The sequence below is a fragment of the Plecotus auritus genome (assembly GCF_963455305.1).
Source record: "Plecotus auritus genome assembly, chromosome: 10".
Classification (NCBI taxonomy): domain Eukaryota; kingdom Metazoa; phylum Chordata; class Mammalia; order Chiroptera; family Vespertilionidae; genus Plecotus; species Plecotus auritus.
In genome coordinates this window covers 21,252,565-21,278,819 of record NC_137785.1, presented here as the reverse complement: position 1 = coordinate 21,278,819, position 26,255 = coordinate 21,252,565, and the positions used below count along the sequence as shown (strand labels likewise).

The window sequence follows — 26,255 nt, the reverse complement described above, 5'->3', positions numbered from 1 at the left end:
TCCACCCTCCCTCTTTCAGGAAGGACCCTTGAAATGACATCAGGCCCACTCAGGTAACCCAGAATAACTCGCGATCTCAAGGTCATTAACTGAATGGCATCTGCAACGAGCCTTTTACTATAGTATAGCATAACTGAGCCATAGGTTCTGGAGATTCGGAAGTGGACATCTTTATTTTGCCTACTATAGTATAGAGAAATAGTAATAGTAACAACAACCACAGCAACTGCAGCTGACTCTCACTGAGTGCTGCGGGACACTGCGGCACTATCCCAAAGTGTGCTATATAGCTAGCTTACCGAATCCCCGTGAGAACCCAGTGGGGAGGCACCACTATGATCCCGCTTTACAGATGGGTGCAGTGGCCATGGTCACAAACATTATAAGCGTCAGAGTCAGACCCTAGAAGGCTTGCTCTTGAGTACATAGGTGTTTGTTTGTCATCTTAGTCTCTACATTCATCTCAATGTCTAAAATAGCTCACAGTAATAATAATAAAACATGGTCCCAATGTAACACAAAATGAAAGGGGCATATTATCTAAAAGTATTATGAAAGGACTCATTTTATAAAAATGGATCAATGTCTTGCAAAAAAATATATCTGGAAAGGTGTACACCAACTGGGTGGGGGGTGGGGGGGTGAAGGGGTTGTTACCCTACCCAATTGTAGCTAAAAATGTTCCTACTAATGAATACATGTTACTTCTGCAATGAGAAAAAAACTGAAAGTTGTTCTAATTAGGGAAAATAAAACAAGGTCAGATCAGGCCAGCTCAGGACTGCCTTAAACAGGAAATTAGCACAAGGTTCATACTTGGCCACCCGGCTTGGGTCCTCCTTCCCTCCCCAGGGACACAGGTCCTCCTCCAGCCAGGCCCCGAGCCAGTGTGTGTGTGGGGGGGGGGGGGGGAAGCCTGCTCCCATCAGCAGGGGCTGGCAGCAGGCCAGGAGTGGCCTGGCGTGGCCGAGCTGTGCTCACTGTCCTTTACTAGTCTCCTTTTTACAAATTAGCAAGTTCCCGTGGTTTTCTTTGTCCGAACAGAATCCTTCTTCACAGGCACAGACCCACCAAACCCAGTCCCACCGTGGCTGCCAGGACAACTCATGTAAGATGAAAGCAGCATCTCACAGCTTCTTCCTAACTGTGCCAGGAGGGTGCAAAGAGCCTCTTGTGCCCCAAATTGACATCATCACTGATTCTGTTCACAAAACTTCACCACTGCCCTGTTGACACTCCTCCTCCAAGTCCAGGCCTCCCCGGACTCGACTCGCAGAAGGGAAAAGGCAAGGAGCTGAGCTTCCTGCCTACACCTCTTGCTCCAACCCAGGGGGCCTTAACTCCAATCGGACCCTTACACCCAGGCCCAGGACAGCAGGAGGAGGAAGCGTCCACACGTGTGGGCTCCGCCACACCTCCAGTGCTCGCGAATGCAAGAGCGCCAGGCACCCCGCCAAGTACACGTTACATACACTTACAGATTGGATGCTCACAAGATCCGACAGGGTAGCTCCATCATTACCCCATCTCACAGGAGCGTAAACTGAGGCACAAAGAGGCTAAGAGGCAGAATGGGTTGTCCAGGGTCCCACAGCCAGTAAGCACAGGGCCAAGACCAGAACTGCAGTGTGGGGAAAGAGGAAGTTGTCACAGAGATGTCCTGTCTTAACCCCAAATACTTCTGTGTCTGGAGAGAAAGAGGAGGCGGAGGCTAAGAGGGCATCCAGTCCTTTCCCTGATCCGTCTGCTCCCATGTGTGAAGCATCCACTGTGGGGCAGGCTGCTGGGGACCCTCCTCGGTGAGAGAACAGATGGGTCCCTGCCTCCCAGAACTCCTAGTCTGGGGCGAGGACCCTGAGGACCTGGCTCTGGGTCAGGCACTGCCAGGGGACAGCAAAGTCGCCGCCAGGATTTCTGGCTTCCACTTCACACTACACAGCACTTAAAATCTCTTCCGGGACAAAACAAGACCCATCACTCTGCTGGTCTGATATGCAGAAATGCACGCTAAGGTAGATGGCGTGGAGGGGCAGGCGGTGGGAGCGATCCTCTCCAAAAGGATGCACCAAGGATACCTCCTAACAGCTCCCTCCTCTGACAGACATCCAGGAGAGACCTGACTTACACCAACTATCCAGGAACCTCTAGTTACACAAAGTGGGACACACCTGCACTCCAGAGCCTGGCACTGTTGCAAGGGACAGCGGCTTCCTGTGCCCTGCCCTCTGGCTTCTCAGAGCTGGACGTGCCCACACTTCCACTGCCTCTCCTTTCCTCACGACGGCCAGATGGAATTCGGGGCTGGGACACCTAGTTCCCCAAATCCAGACAGAAAGAGACCCACGTCCATGCCCCGCAGCCATAGGTGTGTAGAAATGGATCAGCCATAGCTCACTGGACCTGGACCTGGTCCTCCAAGGGGGAGGCCTGGTTGCTTGGAGTAGATGTTTCAAGGGGATATGGGAGAGAAGCAAGAGGCATAATAGCAAGAACAAACCTTACCTAGTATTTCCCAGGTGCCTTTCTGAATGATTTGCCTACAGGAACTCATCTGATCCTCCTAACAACCCTACAAGGTGGGTACTGTCATTCTTCCCATCTTATAGGTAAGGAAACGGAGGCACGTAGAAATAAGTCTCTTGTCCAAGATCACACAGCTAATAGGCCATAGAGTCAAATCCAAGCAGGCTGGCTCTGTTTCCCACACTGAACCAGTACACTACACTGCCTCTGGCACCCTATGACCCAACCCAAATCCAGTGCCGCCAGGAAACAAGACGACACTTGGAATACACTTAAATTCCTTTACAACGAACTCCAACTTCTGATCCACAACATCTGTGGCCAAATGGATACATCAATGGCCCAGCTCACCCCACTGTCCCCATCCTCTAGGGCTGCTGTAACAATGTACCACAGTGGGTGGCTTAACAACAGAAATCCATCGTCTCACATTGTGGAGGCTGGAAGTCCGAACTCTAGGCGTTGGCAGGGTCGGTTCCTTCTGAGGGCTGGGAGGATTTGTTCTGTGCCTCCCTCCAGCGGCTGGTGATGGCTGGCAATCTTTGGTGTTCCTTAGCTCGCAGATGCTTCACTCCAATCTTTGCATCCACCATCACATGGCCTTCACTCCGTGTGTGTGTGTGTGTGTTCTTATAAGGGCACCAGTCATACTGGAATAGGGGGGTCCACCCTACACTTAACTAATTGCATCTGCAATAACCCAATTTCCAAATAAGGCCATTCTGAGGTGCTGGGGGTTAGGGCTTCAATATATGAATGGGGGGGGGTGGTAATTCAACCCATTACAGGGGCCCAAAAGCCCTGAAGAAGTCAGACTATGTTCTCCAACAGGAGATGCCCTCTAACCTGCCCCCTCAACAAAGCTGACCAGAGAGGTCTCTGGCCTCAAAACAGCCAATCCCCGTGCACTGGCTCCAAAGATCTGGCCAATCAGAGGCCTCTCTCAGGAGTCCATCCTTGGGAGGCCGGGAAGCCAAAGCCTTTGCTAATGGGGCCACACAGAGGTTAAGGTGGAGAGAGGCTTTGCTGTGAAGGGTCAAACCATGGCTGCGAGGAAACCTAAGAGGGCAGAGACAAGGCCAGTCTATGAACAGATGTCACCTCCAGTTGCTTTTGTCTCAGACAGGATGGAAGAGACCTCAGTGCCACCGCCTTCCCTTCCCCTGAGGCCCAGTGGTAAAGCTATTCATTTTCCTAGATTCATACAAGACCTCCCAAATCCCTACAATTATCTATTCTTTAGCATCAGTGGGGCTCCTACAGCCACCTCTGCACCCTCCAAAATTAGGGCTGTGGAAGCGCCTGGGAGATGCCCCCCAAACCCATTTCTTCTTTTTACCAGCATCCTTTGCAGCTAGTCACAGGCCAGGTTCTGCTCAATGGGAGGTGGAAACCTCTACCTTCAGGACTGGCTCATAAAACCCTGCTAAGCCATCTTCTACTCTTCCTCTACCCCCACTTGCTCGCTGGACAGAGGCTCCCGAGGTGGCCTCAGATGCCTTAGGGGTCGGTGATGCCACCAGCCAGCAGAGTTCCCCTCCCCCCCATCCCAGTGGAGCATGACTTGAGTGATAAAGTTGTATCATATCACTGAGGCATGGGTCACTGCAGTTAGCCTTCCCTGGCTAATGCAGAAGCTTTATACCTGTGCCTTCTGCCTGGAACGCTCTCTCCCCAGAGCTTCCCGTGGCCTCCTCCTCCCCACCCTTCAAATCTCAACTCACATGTCACCTTCAGAGAGGCTTTTCTGATGCCTGCCCAACTAAAATAGTGTCCCTCACTGGTCCTCCAATGCCGTTTCTTTCCTTCCTGGCATCCATCACAATCCAAAATGACTGAAGGATGAACTTTACCTATCTTTCCTATGAGGCTGTAAGCTCCTCTAGAGAGCTCACTGTCCTGCTCCCTTCATCCCCAATGACAAACATAATACCCGACACGCACCAAGTCCTCTTGGAGTATTTGCTAAATCAGCAAAGGAACAAATTCTAAGATCAAGTACCTGTGGACCAGGACAGAAGATACCCCTGGAATGACCACAGATACAGATTTCTCAACCATCCAGCATACAAGTAGGTCTGTCTCAATGTCAGGAATACAAAGTTCTGTTTTCACACCAGCAGGCTCCAACGGGGAGAGTGTATATCCCAGAAGGGGAGCTGGACAATCCATCGGGTGCAGCAAGGAAAATCACGATATAAATGGAAGTCCTACTGTTCATCTCACCCTTTCTATAATGCCATTCCCCTTTATGTTTGATAACGGTGACAATATCGATGATGGCAAGGAGGACAAGAGCAGCAAATACTTGAGCACCTGCCTCCAGTGTGCCTGGCCCTGCTGAAAGCAGTTACATGTATCACTTCATTTAAGCCTTACCAGAGCCTAGGGAGGCAGGTTCTCTCGTTATCCTCATTCTATAGATGTGAAAATGGAGGCACAAGGAGGTGACATGAGTGGTCCAAGGTCACACCCCAACTGAGTGGGAGGTCTAGCACAGGAGCCCAGCACTCGGGCTCAGAGTCCGTGCTGTTGAAGACCACAGCTGCACAGACAGAACTGACAGGTAAGGGAGTTTACAGCCACTGGGACACTGGCTGATCTTACTTCTGATGGATGTGTGACTAGAGGACCCTGGGACCACTTTGTACTTTCACAGTGTAGATTTCTTCTTTTCTTTTCTTTCTTGTGTGTGTGTGTGTGTGTGTGTGTGTGTGTGTGTAGATTTTTTTTTTTAATATTTTTTTATTGATTTCAGAGAGGAAGAGAGAGGGGGAGAGAGATAGAAACATCAATGATGAGAGAGAATCATTGACTGGCTGCCTCCTGCATGCTCCCTACTGGGGATCGAGCTCACAACCCAGGCGTGTATCCTTGACCAGAATCGAACCCTGTACCCTTCAATCCAGAGGCCGACATTCTATCCACTGAGCCAAACCAGCCAGGGCTTAGATTGCTTTTTAGACAGGAGATGCCAGTGGGAAAAATATCTGCTTTATACTATTTTGAAGATATTTTGATAAAATAACAAATTTCAAAAATACTCATTTTTTTCATGGATAAGAAGCCCAAGCATGGATTTCAGAATTGTCTTAGAGGCCCCATGACCCCAGTTCACCACCCCGGCTCTGCTCCCGCTTGTCCACACTGCCATGTCCGTGGTCTCCTGGCACCTCTGCCTCCCGCTGACCAGGGCACCCCTGGAATCTCCTTCCTCGTGGCATCGCCAGCGCCCAGCAGAGCGTGTCCTCCGCACGCTGCAGGGATGGCTGCGCTTCCCTCCCGGGTGACAGAGTGTGAGCACTGTGGCTCTCGGGCCCCCCATCAGGATGCTTCCCTGTCACACAGAACTGAAAGGTCTCCAAGGTGATGTAGGAGCAGGAAGACGATTTCAGACTCCGAAGGCAGACAGAATGAGAGAAACTGTAGCTCAGCCCCTTCCTGAAGGTGTGGCCCTGGGCATGTCATGTCACCCAGTCTCCCTGGGACTCAGCTTCCGCAAAAGTAAAGCGGATGGTCGCTGTCTCCCAGGGTCACTGTGAGGATCCATTACAGAGGGCGGCAGCTGCTGCTACTACTCTCATCATCATCATCATCATCATCACCATCAGACAGGCAAGCCGAGAGCCTAATACCAAGGACACAAAACTGCTCTGTCTTTAAGCATTCCTCATTCGGGGCAGCCACATCTTGCTCAAAAGGAGCAGACAGAGAAGTGTCCGTGAAAACTGCAGGGGAAAAGCCTATTCAGTCGAGACGGATGCCATCCAAGCCCTCAGACGTGGCTTATCACCACACCAACCAGACTCCACAAACAGGCGGCACCAAGGTGGCTCCTGGGACACATTCCAGGCCTCACGAACCCACGAGATGCAGGAGGACCCCGAAGTTCAACTCAGAAAGACCCTGCGCAGGCGGCTCTGTACGAAGTCTGCTCAGCTGGTCCCCGGGAGGAAAGGAAAACCAGAGACTCTCGGGAAGCCGACTCTCAGGGAGGGAACCTCTTCCTGTGTTCTGTTCCAACTGTGCCATGTTTCTAACATATATAAAAGTACGTAAAATAAACCCATTTCATTTCACCCAGTAAGTTAGGAACTATTGTTATCTCGCTCGTCACACACCTAGTAGAGGGCAGAGCAGGGATCTGAACCCAGAGTCCAGGTGTGCTCGTGGTCGCTGGCTCCCAGGTGCTCACCATCAGTGTCTTCCCTCCCTGGACGGGCACGCGTGCCACTTTCTCTCCATGAGGAAATTCCCCATTCTGTTTATGTTTTTAATCCTCACCCGAGGATATGTTTTTATGGATTTTAGGGAGAGAGGAAGGGAGAGGGAGGGAGAGAAACACTGATCCGTTGCCTCGCGTACACACTCTCACCAGGGATAGAACGGAAATTCCCCGTTCGTGAACCTGAGCCACCGCGGTGACCTGAGCGGGTGCAGGTGGCTGGACCTCTGAGGCTCAGGCCTGCAGCCCCTGCCCGGACCCCTGGAAACACACCTTGGGGGCCACCCGGAGCCATGTCCCAACTGCAGCTCCCCTGGACCGCCGGGCGATCAACCATCCGGCTGAGCCCAGTCCTCCAGCATTACTACCAAGGCAGTGGATGTGTGAGCAACGATTCTGGGACCTTCCAGCCCAGGGGAAATACCAATTCAGTACCACCAAATCACCACAGCCCAGGCCACAAAGAACGGAAGAAATTACCCAGCCCAAATCTCCGACCCACACATCTCCTCGCTCAGATGCGATGGCAGCCACTGAGCCCACTCGGGATGGCCCTCCTGCTGGCCTCCCAGCAAGCCTCTCCCTGGACCCCCCACACAGGCATCTGCTCCGCTGCGAGGCCTCCCCCTCTTTCCATCACCTGCCCCGCCCAATGGACAGAGCCTGCCTTCCTCACAGGCACCCAGTGCAGACCCTCACTGTGGTGGTGACCCGCAATCCCACCTCGGCTGGTGGCTGAGTCTGCTTCCCCTCCAGGGCCAGGACCCCATCCCCCCTTCAGCAGAGTCTAGGTCCCAATAGGACAGCAAATATGGGCCGAACTCATCAAACAGCTCTGCCATGAAAGGGTCCAGAGAGAAGCCCTATATACCCAGGGATGCTTTATGGCTCTAAACAAGTCAACACATGGCCTGGACCAGTTTCTCCACCTTGGCACTTTGCACTGAAATTAGTTTGTAGTGGGCTGTCCGTGCACTGTAAGGTGTTTAGCAGCATCCCTGGCTTTGACTCACTCCCTAGATGCCATGAGCACCCTCCCCCTCCATTATCACAACTAAAAATGTCTACAGACATTTGCCAAGTGCCCGGGGGAATCGCCCTGGTGGAGAGAACCCCTCACTGCTCTAGACAGTGGGATCTGTGTGAGTCTGGCCTCATCCAGGCCCACACGGAGGGTGCGACACCTGCCAGAAGTCACGTGCCACATGCCCCACAACCACACGCATGCTCCCTCATGCCAGCCTGCCCCTCGCAGACCTCACAGTTACCTGCCGTCCCTGCTAATTAGGACCCTGAAGAACACTGCGGGCGGGGGGGGGGGGGCGGGGGGGGGTAATCCCCTCAGGGCATCTCACTGACAACAGGAGGCTGAAAACATGGTCCTAAGTTCCCGCCCAGGGCCCAAAGGCTTACTCACTCATTCCTAAGCTCTTTACCCCAGAAGTGGCTTTTCCGGTCTCTTTACAAACACAGCTGCCTCACACAGGACTGCCAGAGCATGATCAAAAACACACATGGGGCCACAGCATCCTCTTCTGGAAACCCTTTAATGGATCCCACCAGACAATGTCCAAACACCTGAGCCAGACTGCCACCCGCAGAGCTGGCTGCCGCTCGTCACAACTACAGGCAAACTAACAGCAGCAGCGCCCAAGGGTTAAATGCTCATTCCGTGCGGCTGCATTGAACCCTTCTGGCATATTCCCTCCTTCATTCATTCCCAAGTATCACTGTGTGGAGTGGGCACCTGTATTGTGCCCATTCTATAGATAAGGGAATTCAATCTCAGAAAACAGATGTAACTTGCCCACGGTCACACAGCAAAGCTCACCAAATGTGGCTTGACTCAGTGGCACAACGTAGGCTCCACAAGGAGGTGAGTCTCATCTAATTACTGCTGTGTCTCTGGTACCTAGAACAGGCCTGGCAGAGCAGGCATTCAAAAATGGAAGGGAGGGAGGGAGGGAGGGAGGGAGGGAGGGAGGGAGGGAAAATGGATTGGAAGGAAGGTTGCAGAACAGTGTATGTCAAACCTAGCTAATTACCATGATCAACTGGGAGTCTATTAACTACAATGCTCAGTCCCAACCAACCTCGGCAGTGACACCATCCTTAGCCACCCCAGGGAGAAGGGGGAATTGCTTTCAGTTAACTGAGAGGGAGAACTACCCGGCATGGATTTCAGAAGCCAAATCCTGTCTGGTGCCCCTCAGAACGGGCCTCAGGAGAAGGTTCCAGCAGCCTGTACTTTCAAAAGCCCCCAGGCGTTTCTCATGGTCAGCAGGACCCATCCACTCAGCTGGCACACCTGTATTTACTGTCAGTGCCCCTGCAGCCTCCCCCTCCCCCACTGCAGCTGCAGTGTACCTTTCTGAGCCACCTGAGAGATCGAGTGTGGCCAAAGCAAACAAAGATGGGGAGAAAGTTGGCTGCTTCCACATAGTTTCAAAGCAGGACTTCGGGCTCTGGGCCATCCGAGGCCCCCTTGGCTCCGAAGCCAGGAGCAACCTTTGGGAAGCTGTTTAATCTCACACATGACAAGAGAAATCAAATGAAGAGTGATACCAAGCTACCTGACTCTACCTGTGAATGGCCCAGTTCAGAATCGCATCACGGTGTGGATGAAGGCGTGGGGACCAGGTCCTCTCACACACCGCATGGGCTGCTGTGGGGTGTTGTCAAACTCCCAAGTTAATTAATACTCTTTAACTCAGAAATCACTCTTATAGGAAGTTGTCCTTCGGATATCCCCATACATGTATAGAAAGTATAATGCACGGATAACCCTCATGCATGGCGGGTGGAAATGTAAAACGGTGCAGCCAGTTGGAAGACAGTCTGGCAGTTCCTCAAATGATTAAATACAGACAACACTCCTAGGCATATACCCAAGAGAAATGAAAGCAGACAGCCACACAAAAACGTGTACATCAACGTTCATGGCAGCACTGTTCCTCATCGCCAAACAGTAGAGACAACTCCATGAATGAGTGGCTACACAAATGGTGGGAAATCCATGGAATGGATGTTCTTCAGCCATAAAAAGGAAAGAGGGTGACACATGCCACAAGGTGGACCAACCTTGGAAACATGATGCCAAGTGGAAGGAGCCAGACACAAAAGACCACAATTCTATTTTTTTAAATATATTTTATTGATATTTTACAGAGAGGAAGGGAGAGGAATGGAGAATTAGAAACATCGATGAGAGAGAAACATTGATCAGCTGCCTCCTGCACTCCTCCCACTGGGGATGTGCCCGCAACCAAGGTACATGCCCCTGATCGGAATCGAACCTGGGATCCTTCAGTCCATAGGCCGACGCTCTATCCACTGAGCCAAACCGGTCAGGGCAAAAGGCCACAATTCTAGTTAAAGGGAATGTCCAGGTCAGGGAAATCTAGAGAGGCAGAAAGTAGATGAGTGGTTGCTCAGAGCAGGGAGAGGATAGGGAATAGAGGGTGATGCCTAATGGGTTTGGGATTCTTTTTGAGGTGATGAAAATGTTCTAAAATTGATTATGGTGGTGGTTACACGTATCTGTGAATATACTAAAAACCACTGAGTTGTTCATTTTAAATGAATGAATTGTATAGTGTGTGAACTGTATGGTACGTGAATCATAAAACTAAAAGAAGAAGGGGAAGGGGCAGGGGGACAGGATGAGGAATAGGAAAGGGGGAAGAGGAAGAATGCAAATATAGCAAAAGACCAGGAACAGTCCATGGCCCTCTGTAGGGGTTACACTGTTACCTGCAGCCAGAATGCTATGTAGCCCTGAAGGAAGGCAGATCAATGAGCTGATAACAAACCACCTCCAAAATAATTATTAAATCTAAAAAAAAGGAACCAGGGTGCAGAAGTGTATGCAGTAGGTACCCACTTGTGCAAAAAAACATGACACACATTCACAAGCATAGAGTTCTTCTGGAAGATAAACTTGATAATGAGCTTGCCTGTGAATCATGGGATGAGGGCTGAGGAAGAGAGACATTTATTTATGAATTGTTTTTGTTTTTTCCCCCCAAGTATACATTTCAATTTTTCAATTAAAAAGTAGTCAAGCTCTGGCCACTGTTGCTCAGTGGTTAGAGCATCAGCCCATGCCCCAAAGTGTCATGGGTTCGATTCCTAGTGACGGGCATGTATCTGAGTTATGGGTTACAACCTCAGCCCCGGTCAGGGTGTGTGCAGAGGCAACCAAATAATGTGTCACTCTCACATCAGTGTTTCGCTCTCTCTCTTCCCCGCTCTTCCTTTCCACTGTCTCTAAAAATCCATGGAAAAAATATCCTCAGGTGAGGATTAACATTTTTTTTAAAGTAGTCAATAAAAAAATGCAAATTAAAGCAAGTCTCTGCAACTGAAACTTGCTTAATTGAGTCTCCTCACTCTGTTAAAAAAAAGTCTTAGAAACTTTAGGAACTGAGCCAATTGCCTAAACTAAGGGGGTTGGGGAAGGGAAGACACCTCCACCAGAACCAGAACCTCATCTGAAAGCTGCAGAGCATGCTCTGTCCACATGAGCTACAGTAAAGGCCTCTCAGTCTGTGGTTTGCAGTGAAATGAAACAGACATGTATCTGGCTACCAAGCTATGAGTTTCCACAAACTCTGGCCTATTAGACCCTAAGAGGGCAGAGAGCTTGACCATCGACAGGAACCAAATGACCCTGATGCTGTCAGACTGAGCACAGCCCCTGCTCGCCCAGGTGAGCTGTCTGGGTGTCATTTCCAAGTTGGCCTCAGAAGACACTGGCTGAACTTCTCCCACCTGCTGTAAACCCCATCAGAGACCCAGACAAAGTGGCCACACTTCCATTTTTAGAACAGAAGAAGGTATCAACACAACAACTGCAGTGACAAGTGAAGGCAGGAAGGTGAGAAGCCGCACAGGCCAGGCCACAGGGAGGCAGGCCGCACTGCCCTGCCCAGCAGGTACTCACAGAAGCCCTCGATCTTGTCGGCCGTCTTACTCCACGCCACCTGCCGCGTCTCCATGATCACCTGGACGGTCCTGCGCTCCGGGGTGGACTTGCGGAAGCTGAACACGGTCATCACGGTGCCCAGCTCCAGGGCTCTCTTGATCTGACTCTTCTCATATTCCGGAAGGGCGTCCACGTTGACCATGGTGGTCATTGTTGGCCACTCCAGGGAGGAGGAGTGAGGAACAGGGAGGCTGGAGGGCGGGATAGAGGAGTGTGAATTGGCTTTAGTTAACTGAGGAGGATTTAGGTAACAGGGCTTGGACTTCCAGAGCCAAATCCTGTCTCATGCCCACGAGGACGAGTGTTAGAAGATCCTAGTGGCAGCGAACTGCTGGCCGCTCAGACCCACACAGAGGTTTAAATGGAAGTGGAGGTATGGGAGGACACCCCTGACCTCAATGGCCCAACCGTCACCCAGGCTTTGAATAACCAAATCGTCGCAGCCTGGCCAGGAGCCCCTCCCTCCCCACACACTTTTATGCTGTAGAATACTTAATAGTGTAAGCAGCCCAGGTTGGCTCCCAGCCCTCATCCTTTTCTATCCTGCCTAGAAATTTCTAACCATCCCTTTATTTCCTAAACGAAGTTGGAAACAGAAGAACACAAAACTTCAGAATGTGTCCGTGGAGACCTCTGCATGGAAATGGGGCCAACAGGGCAGAAAACCTCGGGGCCCGGCAGCCTCAAGTTCAGTGCTGGTGTAGGTTCCTGCTGACTGTGTGGCCCTGGGCAGGCTGTGTGACCTCTGCAAGCCTCAGAGGCTTCCTTTCTTAGAAAGCTCGGGATCCGATGTCACCAGCAAAGCTCAGCATACAGCAGGTGATCTTGATCACCACCTATTCCCGCAAACAGCCGATGTTTAGGAGAAGATTCTAGTGGCAGTCAATTGTGTGGCCAGAGAGGCGCTAGGGCCCCAAATCTCAGGGCCTTCCTTGTCTGGCCTCTCGCACCACCACACCCAATCCAATAGCAAATCCAGAATCCAACCCATCTCGCCCCTTCACCAGTTCTTCCAAGATCTTATACTTGGACTAAAGGCCCGGTGCATGAAATTCATGCATGGATAGGGTCCCTAGGCCTGGCTGGCGATCAGGGCTGATCTGTGGGGTAACCGGTGGGGTGATCGGGGGGCCCCTGCTGGAACCCACCTTGCCTGGCCTGGCACTGCCCACTCATTGGCCCCAGCCCCCAACGCTGCTGTGACCAGTGGGGCAATCAGGGGGGCCCCCCGCTCGCACCCACCTTGGCTGGCCTGCAGCCTGCGGGCTGGGGAAAGCTCCTGCATTGAGCATCTGCCCCCTGGTGGTCAGTGCATGTCATAGCGACCGGTCATTCCACCAGTCGGTCATTCTACCAGTAGGTCCACCATTCAATCAATTTGCATATTAGGCTTTTATTATATAGGATTATCCTAAGCACCTACTAACTGGTCTCCCTGCTTCTGCCCGCCTCCTACAGATAACTCACAGACCAGTAGCCAGAAGAATGCTTTCAGAACAGGAGTGAAATCATGTCACTCCTCTGCTCAACCCTGAAGTCCCTCCCTGAGCCCTTGCTCTGCACCCTCAACCCCCAATTCTGCCCCCTGAACGTCCAAAGACGCACTGCCTGCCACTCAGAGGGGACTTGAACTAAGGCTGGCCCTACACCAAGTCACTTAAGCCCCTGGGCCTCATTTCCACACTTGTAAAGAGGAAAACAGATTAAAGGTTCTTGTGAGGATTAAGCCAGAAAGTATGTCTTGGCCAAGCATGTCAGACATGTGGCCCACCAGCCAGGAGTTTGACATGTTTGGTCTTGGCCCTTAAAACAAGGATGCAAAGTCAGTGCTCCTGGGAGTTAGCTACTGCTGAATCTATTGCCATCAATTGTTCTGTGTGCCTTCCTTCCCTCCCTCCAAATCCCTTTAGGAGCCCACAGTTGTTACTCCGCAGAGAGGCAAGTTGTCAGCCAGGGCTGTCTTGGCCTCTACTCTGGCTCTGACTTGCCCAGAGTCTCCTGCCAAGATGCTCAAACTCAGGGCCTCAGTTTCCCCATCTGTAAAATGGGGATAACAGTGCCACCCTGAAGGGGTGCTGGAAGGATGAAAGCTACAATATATACGCAGCCCCCAGCATTTAGCAGGGCCTCAGATAATATTTTTGAGGGGCCTCAGATAATATTACTCAGCCAGTTAGTCAATACCTTAATCGAGTGTCAACTCTACTGCCAAGCATTAAGCTGGGGACCAGTAAGCAAATGAGGGGGAGTGGAAAGAGGCTACTGGGGAGGGGCCCTGAGTTTAGTCTGGGGTGAGACCAGGAGCTTAGAGGGCTCAGAGAAAGCTTTTGGGGGGAGAAGGCATCAGAATCCATTTTTTTTTTTTTAAATGAAACAGGAGGGAACAGTGTTCTAGGCAGAGGAACAGGCTTAAACGAAGGCCCTGCAGCAGGACTAAGAGGGTGTGCCAAGAACTCTGCCTGAAGTGAGCCTCCTGCCTCTTCACCCTCTAATCCAGGTCAAGGGGAGAAGCAAGGTGCCCACGGCCACTCTCACCCAATAACTGTTAATTGGCCCTCCCAGTTGACACCAGCTGCTACACCTGGTTCCTCTCATTTATCTCAGTGAGAAATACAGGAAGTGAAAACAAGCCCTAAGGGGTGAAATGATGTGATCAAGGTCATGCAGACAAGGTCATGCACCAGGATTAGAACCCTGGTCTGAATCCCACACCTCTGCTCCTTCAGCACCTGCCTTTCGCAGTCAGAATCCCACGGCAGAATTTGGCCAGACGGAAACTTGTCCAAGGTCACAGAGCTTGGTCCCAGCTCCGCAGCTCTTTACCATGCTGACTCTGGAGTTTCCCACTCCCAGGTCTCAAGTCCAACGTGCAGGAGGGCATACAGGGGAAACACACACCCTGTCACACCTCCACTTTTGATTAAACCTGCCAGCCGGAGGCACTGGGGCTCTCCGTTCTGTCTGACTCTGGCTCTGGGAGGCCCTTGGATTTAACCATCCCGGGATTCTGGTCACTTCCAGCTCAAAAGCCCAGTGGATTGGCTTCACCATAAACAAGTCTTTCGTGCTGCCTCTGGCCAAGAACTGAAAGGACATCCTCACGGCCACAAGATCCTTGGAATCAAACACCAAAATGTAGCCAGCTCCCGACCCAGGCTTCCAGAGCCGGATGGTCAGCATCTAAGGCAAGGATGTCTCCGAGGCCTTGACCCCGGGGGAGGCGCACCTAGCCATCACAGGCAATTTCCATTTTGCTTCTGCTTTCAAAAAAAAGGAAAGAAATAGCCTTGAAATCCCTTTTTTGTTCCTGTTTCTCATCTTCCCTCGGTAACTCTGTAAAATGACTTATGGTATAAATACAAACATGGCTGAGATTCAACAAGAGGTTTCACCATTTCTACTTTTCATGTCCTTCTCTTCAAAATAAACTTCTGGGATTCAAGGAGCCAGGGCCGGGAAGCAGGGGAGTTTTCTTCTCTTCTGCACATGTTAGGCCAGTACAGGATATTATACAAAATCCCAGGAAACAATTCTCTGTTAAAAATCAGCCGTCGCACCCCTGAGAGGTTACCATCCCTTGTACCGCTTGAGGGATGTATTGCTGCCCTCACACCCACCCTGCAGCATCAGGACTTACGTTGTCACCGGAGACACAGGCAGTACCAGCCACTGCAGGTAGGGGTGCGGATTAGCTCAACTTGATTATTTTAGGAAAACCTGTGAGCATCTAGTAAAACATGCATGCGCTTTGATCCAATAATCACATATGTATAGAAAGAAACACGAACAAAGATGTTCACAGAGGCATCACTTGTAACAGAAAAAGAGAAAGAAAAACAATGCGGGAAACAACCTAACTGCCCATCAATTTGGGGGGGGGGGCGGGAGTTTAGGTAAGAGTCCTGTCAATAAATAATGAAACACACACCTTAAAGAACACACCATAGCTATTGGAGAGAATGAGAGTGATATATAAGCGATTTGATCGGAAAAGGTCACGAGAGAGATGAAAAAGTTGCAAACCAGTCAGTATAAGATAACTACATTTCTAAAAGGCTGTTTACTTATAAGTCCAGGGAGAGCAGTTACTATGGGGGCAGTGAAAGAGGGGAGAAAGGATGACAACGTTTTATTAATTTAAGTGGTGACATAGTGGATGAGTTTTTCTTCTTTGTGTTTTTCTGTTTTCTAAACTAAGAACTGTTTTCAACTTTTCTCACTGGCCACTTTCCAGTGACTCCACCCAGCAAAAGGGCTCTGCATGGGGGTGCCCGCTCTGCCTCTTCCAGAGAAGCCTCAGATGCTCAAGGTGTGGCGGTGGGGAGGGTGGGCAGTGGGGGAGACAGCAGCACCAACAGGCAATTTCAGCATCAATGAAGCCTGCAGCGGTTATCTCCCTGAGCCAATCCACAGGTGGCGCACACACCTTCGTAACAGGGTAAATGCCTGGGACTGGCACAGACCCCGAAATTAGTAAGCCCTCCCTGAAGAACTGTAGCTAAGGTTGATGGCCTGAGCCCCACGCAGACACCTTACCCAGAGGGTGAGGAGCTAGCCAGGTACGCTTTCAATAGTAAAGCCCCAAGTCTCATCACAGCCCTGGCGTGTAGCCCGGAGTCCGGGGGAAGAAACTCAACTTGCCCAGGACCACACAGCTGGAACTGAAATTCAAATTAAGTTGACTAAAAAGGCCACCTGTTCCCCTTGAGCCACGTCAGCCCCCTCACCCCACCATACTCTCTGTCTCATTCAAGAACGGGGTGCTAAAAGTCCCTCCCCAGCCTGCACCGAAATCCAGGCGCCAACCTCCAGTCCAAACGGGACCCATCTTTCCCTCAAATTCTTCCGCTATGGGGGTAATGACCTCTTTGGGAATTCCAAAACATAGCCAGGAAAACGCACGGACGACACACATAATGATGCATCCGACTGTGGGGTGGAAGAGGGAACCGCGAATGCCCACCCCCGCCCCCCAACGCGATCCTGGCCTCTCTCTCCTCGGGGAAGGGCTGCGCCTTCGCAGTATCGCGCCGCCACCCACCCTCCTTCCTCCCTCCCTCCCTCCACCACCTGTGCAATACGGGGAAGTGCCGGGCCCGCCTGGCCGCGCGGAGTCGCCGAGCCCTAGGCACAGGGGTGGCCAAAACACGGCCCGACCCCACGCAGGACCCTGCGGCCACCGGAGCCCTTCATGTCAACGCCAGCGCTCGCTCGGCAGCCCGGGACCGCAAGCTGCGCCGTTTCCTCCGGGTTCCCATTCAAAGCCGGGACTGTCCCAGGGCGAAGTGGCACCAGCCCCGCGTGAGGAAGTGTCCGGTGACGGGGCCCGGACCCCTGCCGTCACCGCCCGGACCTCCGGCACCGCGGGTGGGGACCTAGACACCGCTCCCACCCCTGCCCGCGCCGGCTGCGCCCCTGCGCAGGTTCCCCCTGGACGCAGCCCTCCAGGAGCGGACCCCGCGGGCTCAGATCCCCGGGCGCCCACGCGCGCGCTCCCATCAGGGCGGGCCACCCACCTGGCCGCGCCCCGCCGCGGGTCCCGGCTCCGGGGTCCCGCGCGCAGCCGCCCGCCGCGCTCCGGGCACTCCCTGACGCTCACGCCCTCCGACGCGGACGCTGCTACTTCTGCTTTGGCCGCAGCCGCGCGCCACGTGACTCCTCCGGGGCCAGCCCGCCCCCCTCCACCCCCCCCCCCCCCCGCGCCCGGCCCGTCCCCCACCGCACCCCGAGGCGGGCCCTGCCCATTCTGTGGCTTTGAGCACTCCCGCGGCGGACCTGGCATGACACTCCAGCCGAGGAAGAAACCGAGCCAGCAGGAGTGGAAGCGAAGTCTCTTGCCAGGTAGAGCGAAAATTTCCACATAGAGTAGCATTTATGGAGCGCCTACCGCATACACGTGTTTTACATACATTTAATATATTCCTCATAATTACCGAGAATTGGCTGTTCATGGCCCTAATTTGAAATAGGCTGCGCTGGTGTCTGACCACCTCTTAACTACCTGGGACAAGCCACTTCAATACCCTCAGACTCATTTTCCCCATCTGTCAGACAGGATCAAAATAGTGCTGACCCCAAAAGTTTGTTGTAAGGAATGTAGATTACCAGATGATTGAGCTTCCATTTTCCCAATGAGATTTTTTTTTTATGGCTCACTTTATAAACTTCTAAGCATATAGATGACTTAGTTAAATGCCTAGTTATGATAGTTGATTCATGTAGCTAGCCCAGTGGTCGGAAAACTCATTAGTCAAGAGCCAAATATCAACAGTACAATGACTGAAATTTCTTTTGAGAGCCAAATTTTTTAAACTTAAACTTCTTCTAACGCCACTTCTTCAAAATAGACTCGTCCAGGCCGTGGTATTTTGTGGAAGAGCCACACTCAAGGGGCCAAAGAGCCGTATGTGGCTCGCGAGCCGCAGTTTGCTGACCACGGAGCTAGCCTATTTCGAGTCACTTACTGTATGTGTATGATGTAACATATCTTTTGGAGAAATATATTGCTTTTTTCATTCTCTGGTTTCGTGAAGCAATGTTATTCAAGCTTTCATATGTATCTCTGCTACAAATGCCTTCGTGGTGACTAGAGCCAGCTTTAGGGTCACCTATAGAGCTGTAAGACAGACACGTGTTTTACTCCTCAATTGCTTGAGTTACATCTTTTGAATCTAAGAATGTTGTTGTGACTGAGAATGTTATATCTGAAGCCACAGGACTCACCCGCTGGCTTTCACAAATCCATGGATTCATTTCTTTTACTGCTCCTGTCTCAGGGTGTACCAGGACCAGCCACCACAGATCACTTACTGCTCTGTTTTTTAAAAAGATCTTTGGAAGGCTTGTTATAATATCAACCACTTGGAATCACAGGGCCAATTTGCCAGGAATAATGGCCAAATCTGGACTGTATTTCTTTACCTTGTTTTTTGTTTGGGGTTTTGTTTTTTTGTTTTGTTTTGTTTTGTTTTAGGACTTCAACTCATATTTCCACCCATCCTTTTAACAATTCTATTTTGTAACGTTATATAATGTACATGATGTATTAGTACAACCGTGTATGTGCATAATTTGTTGTTGCAAAGCCTGCCTGTACAGAGAACATGGTAGGTCTGCTGAGAAGATGAGTGCAAACAGAACTTTTGGAGAGACTATAGGAAGCTTTGGCTCCTCACCTCTGTCCAAACAGATGCTAATTCTGGCCAGTGTTTTCTCTGGTCCCTTGGGAGCAAGCAAGAAAAGAACATGTACAACAGGCTTCCACTGAAAAACGCTCTTTTAATCTATGGTTGCAAGCCTACAGTACTTTTCGAGTTAAAATGTCTGTTGTATATAAGATAATGGTGATAGTAGACAGCAGCTTTTTTCATATTTTTAATTGCTTTTTCCTTTGCCTCATTTTTTACCCTCAGGTGAACAGCGAATGGAATCCAGTGCAATGAACAAGTGTTTGGGGCTCCCCATCTCCTTTTTTCTCAAACTTCAACTTGGCTGTTCAAAATAAAATAATTAAGGCAGCAGCCCCGGTTCTGGAAGGACTTGAAGACAAAATGACACTTCTTTTCCAGAGCATGATGGGTAGGGGGAGAAGTCACTCTGTATATTCAGGCATGTACTGCAGAAAGCCTGTCGTGGGTTGGCTATGGAATGACAGTAAGTAGGTGGGTGGCGGAAGCGGGATTTGCACCAGGTCTGTCTGCTGCCAGAGCCCATGCACATGCAGGCCCACTGCCCATCCCCAGCATTAATAGGAGGCATTCAGGCAGGGAGAAGGGAATTTGTAACCAATCCACAGACATTCACAAATGGGTCAGGAAGTGACCTCAGAGGGTGGAGGGAACTTTCTTTTCCTTTTCATATAAAAAGAAAGAAGGGGAAGGGAGGATAACCTAAGAGAAAATAATCTTTTAATCATCATTGTTTCAACTTTAGATCCTCTGTCCCTCACAAGTCCTCATATATATACATGTTTTTCCCCATAACCTTCTTCCATTTGCTAGCAGCCATGATGCATTAGCCCATTAGTCCCTCGGCACCTCAGTTTGCCTCTCTGCAAAATGGGTATAGGTAAAAACTTTACCTATCTCCCAGGGTGATTATAAGGATTAAATGAGACAGTGGAGGCAAAACAGGGCATCTCAATTCAACCATAAGGGCTATTTTTAATATTGTTACTGGGAAGAAAAAGCTCTGGGTGCAATGGGATGATGTGGACTTGGAGAACAGGAACACCTGAATTCAAGTCCACGGTCTTTTACTTCCTTAGCTGTGTGACCTTGAGCTGGTCAGTTACCCTCTCTGAACCTCCCAATTTCCTCATCCAATCCACCTTTGGGATTCCACAATAGGGAAAACTTTAGAGACAGAGCCCTTGCCAGTTGGTTGGAGTGTCATCCTATACACTGAAAGTTTGCAGGCTCAGTCTTTGGTCTGGGCACATACAGGAGGCAACCAATCAAAGTTTCTCTCTCACATCCGTGTTTTTCTCTCTCTCCCCTCGTCTCTTTCTAAAATCAATAAACATATCCTCGGTCGAGGATTTTAAAAATAGCTATAGAGACAGAAAGTAAAATAGCAGGTGCCTAGGACTGAAGGGAGAGGGCGCTGGAAGGAGATGACCAAGGCTTTCTCTTTGGAGTGAGGAAAGTGTTCTCAGACTGATTGTAATGATAGTTAAGCATCTCTGGGAATATACTAAAAGCCATTGAACTGTACCCTTTAGATGGCTGAATTGTATGGTATGTTAATTATATCTCAATAAAGCTGTAAAAAAAAAAAAAAAAAAACCTACCTAAAGAATTCAAGGTAATGGGTGACAAAGAGCTTAGCATAACGCAGCCATTGATAAGTGATAGGGTCTCATTATTATAACCATTATTTTACAGTGGGCCCTCCTAACCCAGCCTCCCTCCCTGCAGCCAGGCTGAGGCCCACCTCCCTGCCCAGGAAGCCTTGCCAACCTCCCCTCCGCCCCCACAGCCAAAAATGACCAGAAAACCCCTGAGAGCCTTTGAGTTTGGTTTCCTTTCCCGACATTGTTCAGAGAAGTGCATGTCCCCTGGGGACAAGCTGGGTCCCAGCTGCTGGTTGGCAGGCCGCTGTGACAGGAAGTACCACCCAGAACTGGCTCCCAGAACTTGTCAGGGTTAGGCCCAGCCTCGCTGCTTCTGCGTGGGGGGCAGACCCCTCTATCTTGTAAAATTTTCATTGCGGTACAATTGGTATACAAAACCTGCACATAGTTAATGCACACCATTTGATGAGCTCGGACATACGCATATACCTGTTACCTGCACCACAATCAAGGTGATAAACAGATCCATCATCTCCAAACATTTCCTGTTGTTGCTTTGTGTGCTGTACTCTGTGTGTGGATGGTACTTAAGATGGTATTTACCTTCTTAACAAAATTTTAGGTGTACAGTGCAACTATAGGCACACCATGGGACAGCAGGTTGCTAGAATTTACTCCCGTATAACAGAAAATTACATCCACTGAACACCTCCCAATGCCCCTCCTCCCAGCCGCTGGCAGCCATCACTGTTCTCTGCTACTACCAGCCTCTTTTAGATACTTCCTATGCGAGGGATCATGCACTATTTGTCCTCTTGTGACTGGCTTGTTTCACTTAGCATCGAGTCCTCCTGGTTCATCCATATTGTCAAACAGCAGGATTCCCTTCTTTTTTTAAAAAAAAAAAAATATATGTTTTATTGATTTTTTACAGAGAGTAAGGGAGAGGGATAGAGAGTTAGAAACATCGATGAGAGAGAAACATCGATCAGCTGCCTCCTGCACACCCCCTACTGGGGATGTGCCCGCAACCAAGGTACGTGCCCTTGACCGGAATCAAACCTGGGACCCTTCAGTTCGCAGGCCGACACTCTATCCACTGAGCCAAACTGGTTTTGGCAGGATTCCCTTCTTTTTAAAGGCTGAATAATATTTCATTGTGTGTATATATCACATTTTCTTTATTCATTCATTCATCAATGCACATTTAGGTTGTTTTCACCTCCTGGCTATTGTGAGTCATGCTTCATGAGCTGGGGAGTGTGGGTAACTCTGCGATCCTGCCTTCAATTGTTTTGGATGTAGACCCACAAGTGGGATGGCTGGACCATACGGTAGTTCTACTTTTTAATTTTTTGTGAAACCTCCTTGCTGTTTCCTACAGGAGCTGCACCAATTTACATTCCCACCAAGAGGGCATAAGGGTCTCTTTCTCCACATCCTTACCAGCACTTATCTTTTTTTTTTTTTTTTATAACAGCCATCCCCACAGGAATGAGGAGATACCTCATTGTGGTTTTGATCTGCATTTCCATGATAATCAGTAATATCTACTACCTTTTCGGATACCTGTTGGCCGTTAGAATGTCTTCTCTGGAGACCTGTCTATTTAAGTCCTTCGCCCATCTTTAAATCAGGTTATTCGTGGGGGTTTTGTTTGTTTGTGTTTTTGCTATTGAGTTGTAGGAGTCTGCTATTTAAACTGGGGCCTGCTTGGAAGAGCCTCGGCCCCATGGTTTTTCTTTGGACTTCTCAAGCCTTGGATTCCTGCTGGGGCTCATTGATTCATTCAGCAAACACTTGAGTGCCTGCAAGAGGCCAAGTACCGCTGGGCTCCGGGGACGTAGCAGTAAGGATCCAAGTCCCACCCAATGAGCATAGATGTAGTTGGTGGGGGCCGGGGCAGGGGAGACACACAAAAGGGCGCTAGCATCAGACTGGCCTGGTTTGAACCCCAGTTGTGCCCCTCACTGCGTGGCTCTGCACAGAAGGTTCATCCTCTGTGAGGCTCGGTTTCCTCACCTGCAAGTAGGGTAACTGGAGGAGCGAGCCAGCTCATGCATGCCCGGGCCCTGGGCACTGTTCCTAGTTAAACGGGGCCCCCGAGCTGACATGGCCGTCTCCGCACTGTGATGGAGCTGTCCCTGCTGGGCTGAGAACCCTCTCCCAGGCCCCAAGTCCCATGTGAAATCAAGAGAGCCCGTGTAAAGCCAGGGGTAGCAGTGTGCAAGAGCAGCTGAGAATGCAGGACAGGGACACAGCCTGCGTGTGAGTTCTGGTTCCATCGCTTACCCTTCTTGTGTCCACGGTGAAGGGATTTGGTTTCTCAGAGCCTCCGTTTCCCACTCTGCATGGCTGAAGGCAAAGCTCCTGCCTGTGGCGGCTGGACTATCAGTTAGGATGTGTTCGGCTTCCACAGAAAGGCCACCTGTAACCTCATGTTGCTGGAAGCCCAGGAGGACTGAGGGGCAGGCGCGAAGCAATCAGAATTTTAAGTACGTCAACAGGACCACGATTCTCTCCGTGCCCGCCACTCCTGGCAACCAGGCCTGCCAGGGGAAAAGCCTGAGGGAGGAATCCTTTCCTCCAGCCCCGGGCACACCTCCCCTCTGGTGTCATTGGCCAGAGTCAGGTCACAAGCCCATTCTGCCTCAGTTACTCTCAGAGAAATGGGATCCATATCTGGCTGGACGCTGGGGATAGTCAGCTTCCTCCAAGTCATGTGAGGGTCCCCGTGGGTGTGTGGCAACACAGGAGGGAGGATAAATGATGTGACATGGGCAGTCCATCGGGGTCTGTGGTTGTCCCAGAGCTACGTGAGGCGGCAGCACAGAAAAAGTCATCCCAGTACCACTTTTGTTCCCACCACGGGCCAGCAAGCCCCCCTACTCAGTGCTTTTATTCATGCAACAAACACGGAGCCCTATTCCACACCACCCACCACGTATTCGTGTCCAGGGGCTGGGTGGCAAAGCACCGCAGATTGGATGGCTTAAGCCAACAGAAGTTTATTCTCGCACAGTTCTGAAGGCCAAGGTCTGAACTCAAAATGTCAGCAGGGTTGCTTCCTCTGGAGGCCCCAGGCAAGGCCTCTCTCTCAGCCGCTGGTGGCTGCTGGCCAGCCTTGGTGTCCCTTGGCTTGGAGCTGCATCACTTTAATGTCTGCCCCATCTTTCATGGCCTTCTGCCCTGTGTCTGTGTCTCAAACCACCCGCTCCTTTATCTGCTATGGAATTAGAGCTGCCCTAAATCCAGGACGGTCTTATCTTGGGATCCTTAATTACATCTGCAAAGACCCTACTTCCGACTAAGGTCACGTTCACAGGAACAGGGCCTTGGGACTTAGATCTTTATGGGGGTCACACTTCAACCCACTCTACCCTGTGTTGGGTAAATAGGGCAGCCTATTTACAGCTCAAGGGGGGCGACAGCAGTAAGAGGTATTACAACCACAGAATGGCAACAGCGGGGTTAGAAGGATAAAGCAAGGCCTGGGAAGTCTTCTCAGAGAAGTCTTGAAGGATGTGCAAGTGCTCTCCAAGGTCCCGAGAGAGGGAGAAGCTGTGTTATAAACAGGGCTGTTTGGACAAAGCTGATCAATGGCCTGAGAAGCCACAGTGGTTCCCTTTGACTGGGAGGGAGCAGAAGGGAGGGTCTCGGGGGGCTGAGATGTTCTCAATTCTGATCTGGTGGTTATGTGGCATGTTCTCTTAATGAAAATGTATTGAGCCTTATACTTACAATGTGTACAGCTCTATATATGCTATATCTCCATAAAATTTAGTCTTTTTAAAAGGTTGTTCCTATGCTAATGGGGTGGCTCTGATTTGTTTTTCTGCTTTCATGTTTTCTAAATACTAGAGGCCCAGTGCACAAAATTCGTGCACTTGTGGGGGTGTCCCTCAACCCAGCCTGCACCCTCTTGGAGTCTGGGAGCCCTCGGGGGATGTCCTACTGATGGCTTAGGCCCACTCCCCGGACATCCTTTGCACTGCTGCTGCGGGAGAGGTTTCCGCCACTGCAGCTGTGAGCCCAGCTCAGGGCTTCTGGCTGAATGGCGCTCCCCCACTTCGGAGCACACTGACCACCAGGGGGCAGCTCCTGCATTGAGCGTCTGCCCCCTGGTGGTCAGTGTGCATCATAGCGACCAGTTGTTCCCCCATTCTGTCGATTTGCATTATTAGCCTTTTATTATATAGGATCTTTTATTTCTAGAAGTTCTACTTTGCTCTTTTTTTTATTTTATATTTATTTCAGAGAGAAAGGGCAAGGGAAAGAGAGATAGAAGTATCAATGATGAGAGAGAATCATTGATTGGCTGCCTCCTGAATGCTCCCCACTGGGGATCAAGCCAGCAACCCAGGTATATGCCTTGAACTGGAATCAAACCTGAGACCCTTCAGTCCATGGGCCGACGCTCTATCCACTGAGCCAAACCAGGTAGGGCACACTTGGCTCTTTTCTATGTCTTCTATTTATCTCCTTATTATGTTCATGCTTTCCTTTAAGTTCCTCAACATATTTATAATAGCTGTCTAAAATTCTTGTCAGCTTTCGATCATTATTGGGTTTTTTTAGTCTATTTATACTTCCTGATTTTGATTCACACTTTCCGGCTTCTTCCCAGTAATTGCTAAGTGTCTACATTTTTTGTTTTTCTTTTAAAGAGCAGCTTTATTTGGAAGACAGTTAAATTGCCTGAAGATCAGCTTTCAAGACTTGAATGTAAGCTCTGTTGGTATGGACTTATGGTGGCCTTTAATCGAGGGTTATTTATTAGTAGCCTTAATATCAAGGCATGGCCCTTCTGGGGTCTCTATTAACTGTACCAGATGTTCAAAAAGGTCTCATTACTGTGTGGGATCAGAACTCTACCATCTCTCAATTCTTTGTTAGTGCTGGGACTTGTTTAGCCTATAGCTTCCTAGTAGTTTGTTCTGTTCTCAGTAATTGTTCTTTGACCAACCACTTGAAATCTCTTTCTAAGTATGCAGGGCACAGTATGCAGCTAGAGACTCAGTGAGACCCCATGCAGATGTTTGGGGCTCTTTATCTGGGCGATGCCCTTCTCTCTGTACACTGGCCCACAAACTCCAGCCACCTCCCTGATCCCCAATCTGTTTCCCCAACTCAGTGAGACCGCCATGCTCTGTTTAGAACCCCCTTCCACGTACTGTGTACGATCCAGACCATTTCTCCAGGCAGGAAAGCAGGGACATACATGTTAGGGCTCCCTCCCTTTGTTTCCCTTCTCTCAGTGATCAAAATTCTGCATTGCCAGGTGTCCAATGTTTGCAAACAGATGTTTCATAGACTTTGTCCAGTTCCTTCTTTCTTTACAATGAAGAAAGGCACCCGGGACCCAGGCTTCCCTCCGGCCCTGGCTTCATCTGGAATGAGGTCGGTTCTAATTAGCATATTACACTTTTATTATTATAGATTCTTTACTGAGCGTGTCTTAGTGATACTAGAACACCAACACTGTTTTAAAATCAAGGCTGGAAGAGGTCGGGAGACGGGTCACTGGAAGGTGATGATGAGAAGTGAGCCGAGGGGAGCCCTGGGGATGTGAACATGTTCTGTATCCCGATGGGGCCTCGGCTACAGGGGTGTGAACATTCACCGAACCTGCCCTGGCCGCTGTGACTCCATCACTGACCTATCTTGTGGCATCATCCCGGGCACTGAAAGATTGCTGTTCAATTCCCAGTTGGGGCACATGCCTC

At 50.3% G+C, this 26,255-nt stretch overlaps 1 protein-coding gene across 2 annotated transcripts in view; it reads right to left on the bottom strand.

Annotated features, from left to right (window-relative positions):
* PLCG2 (phospholipase C gamma 2) overlaps positions 1-17,356 on the bottom strand; it is a 141,631-nt gene extending 124,275 nt beyond the window's left edge. For both annotated transcript variants that reach the window (XM_080646056.1, XM_080646055.1), the window contains exons 1-2: positions 17,252-17,356; positions 11,694-11,926 (exon numbers count right to left, since the gene is read on the bottom strand). In XM_080646056.1, coding sequence (XP_080502182.1) covers positions 11,694-11,886 — 193 coding nt within the window. In that variant the 5' untranslated portion in view covers positions 11,887-11,926; positions 17,252-17,356. The remainder of the gene's footprint in view (positions 1-11,693; positions 11,927-17,251) is intronic.
* Positions 17,357-26,255: the final 8,899 nt, after the last annotated feature.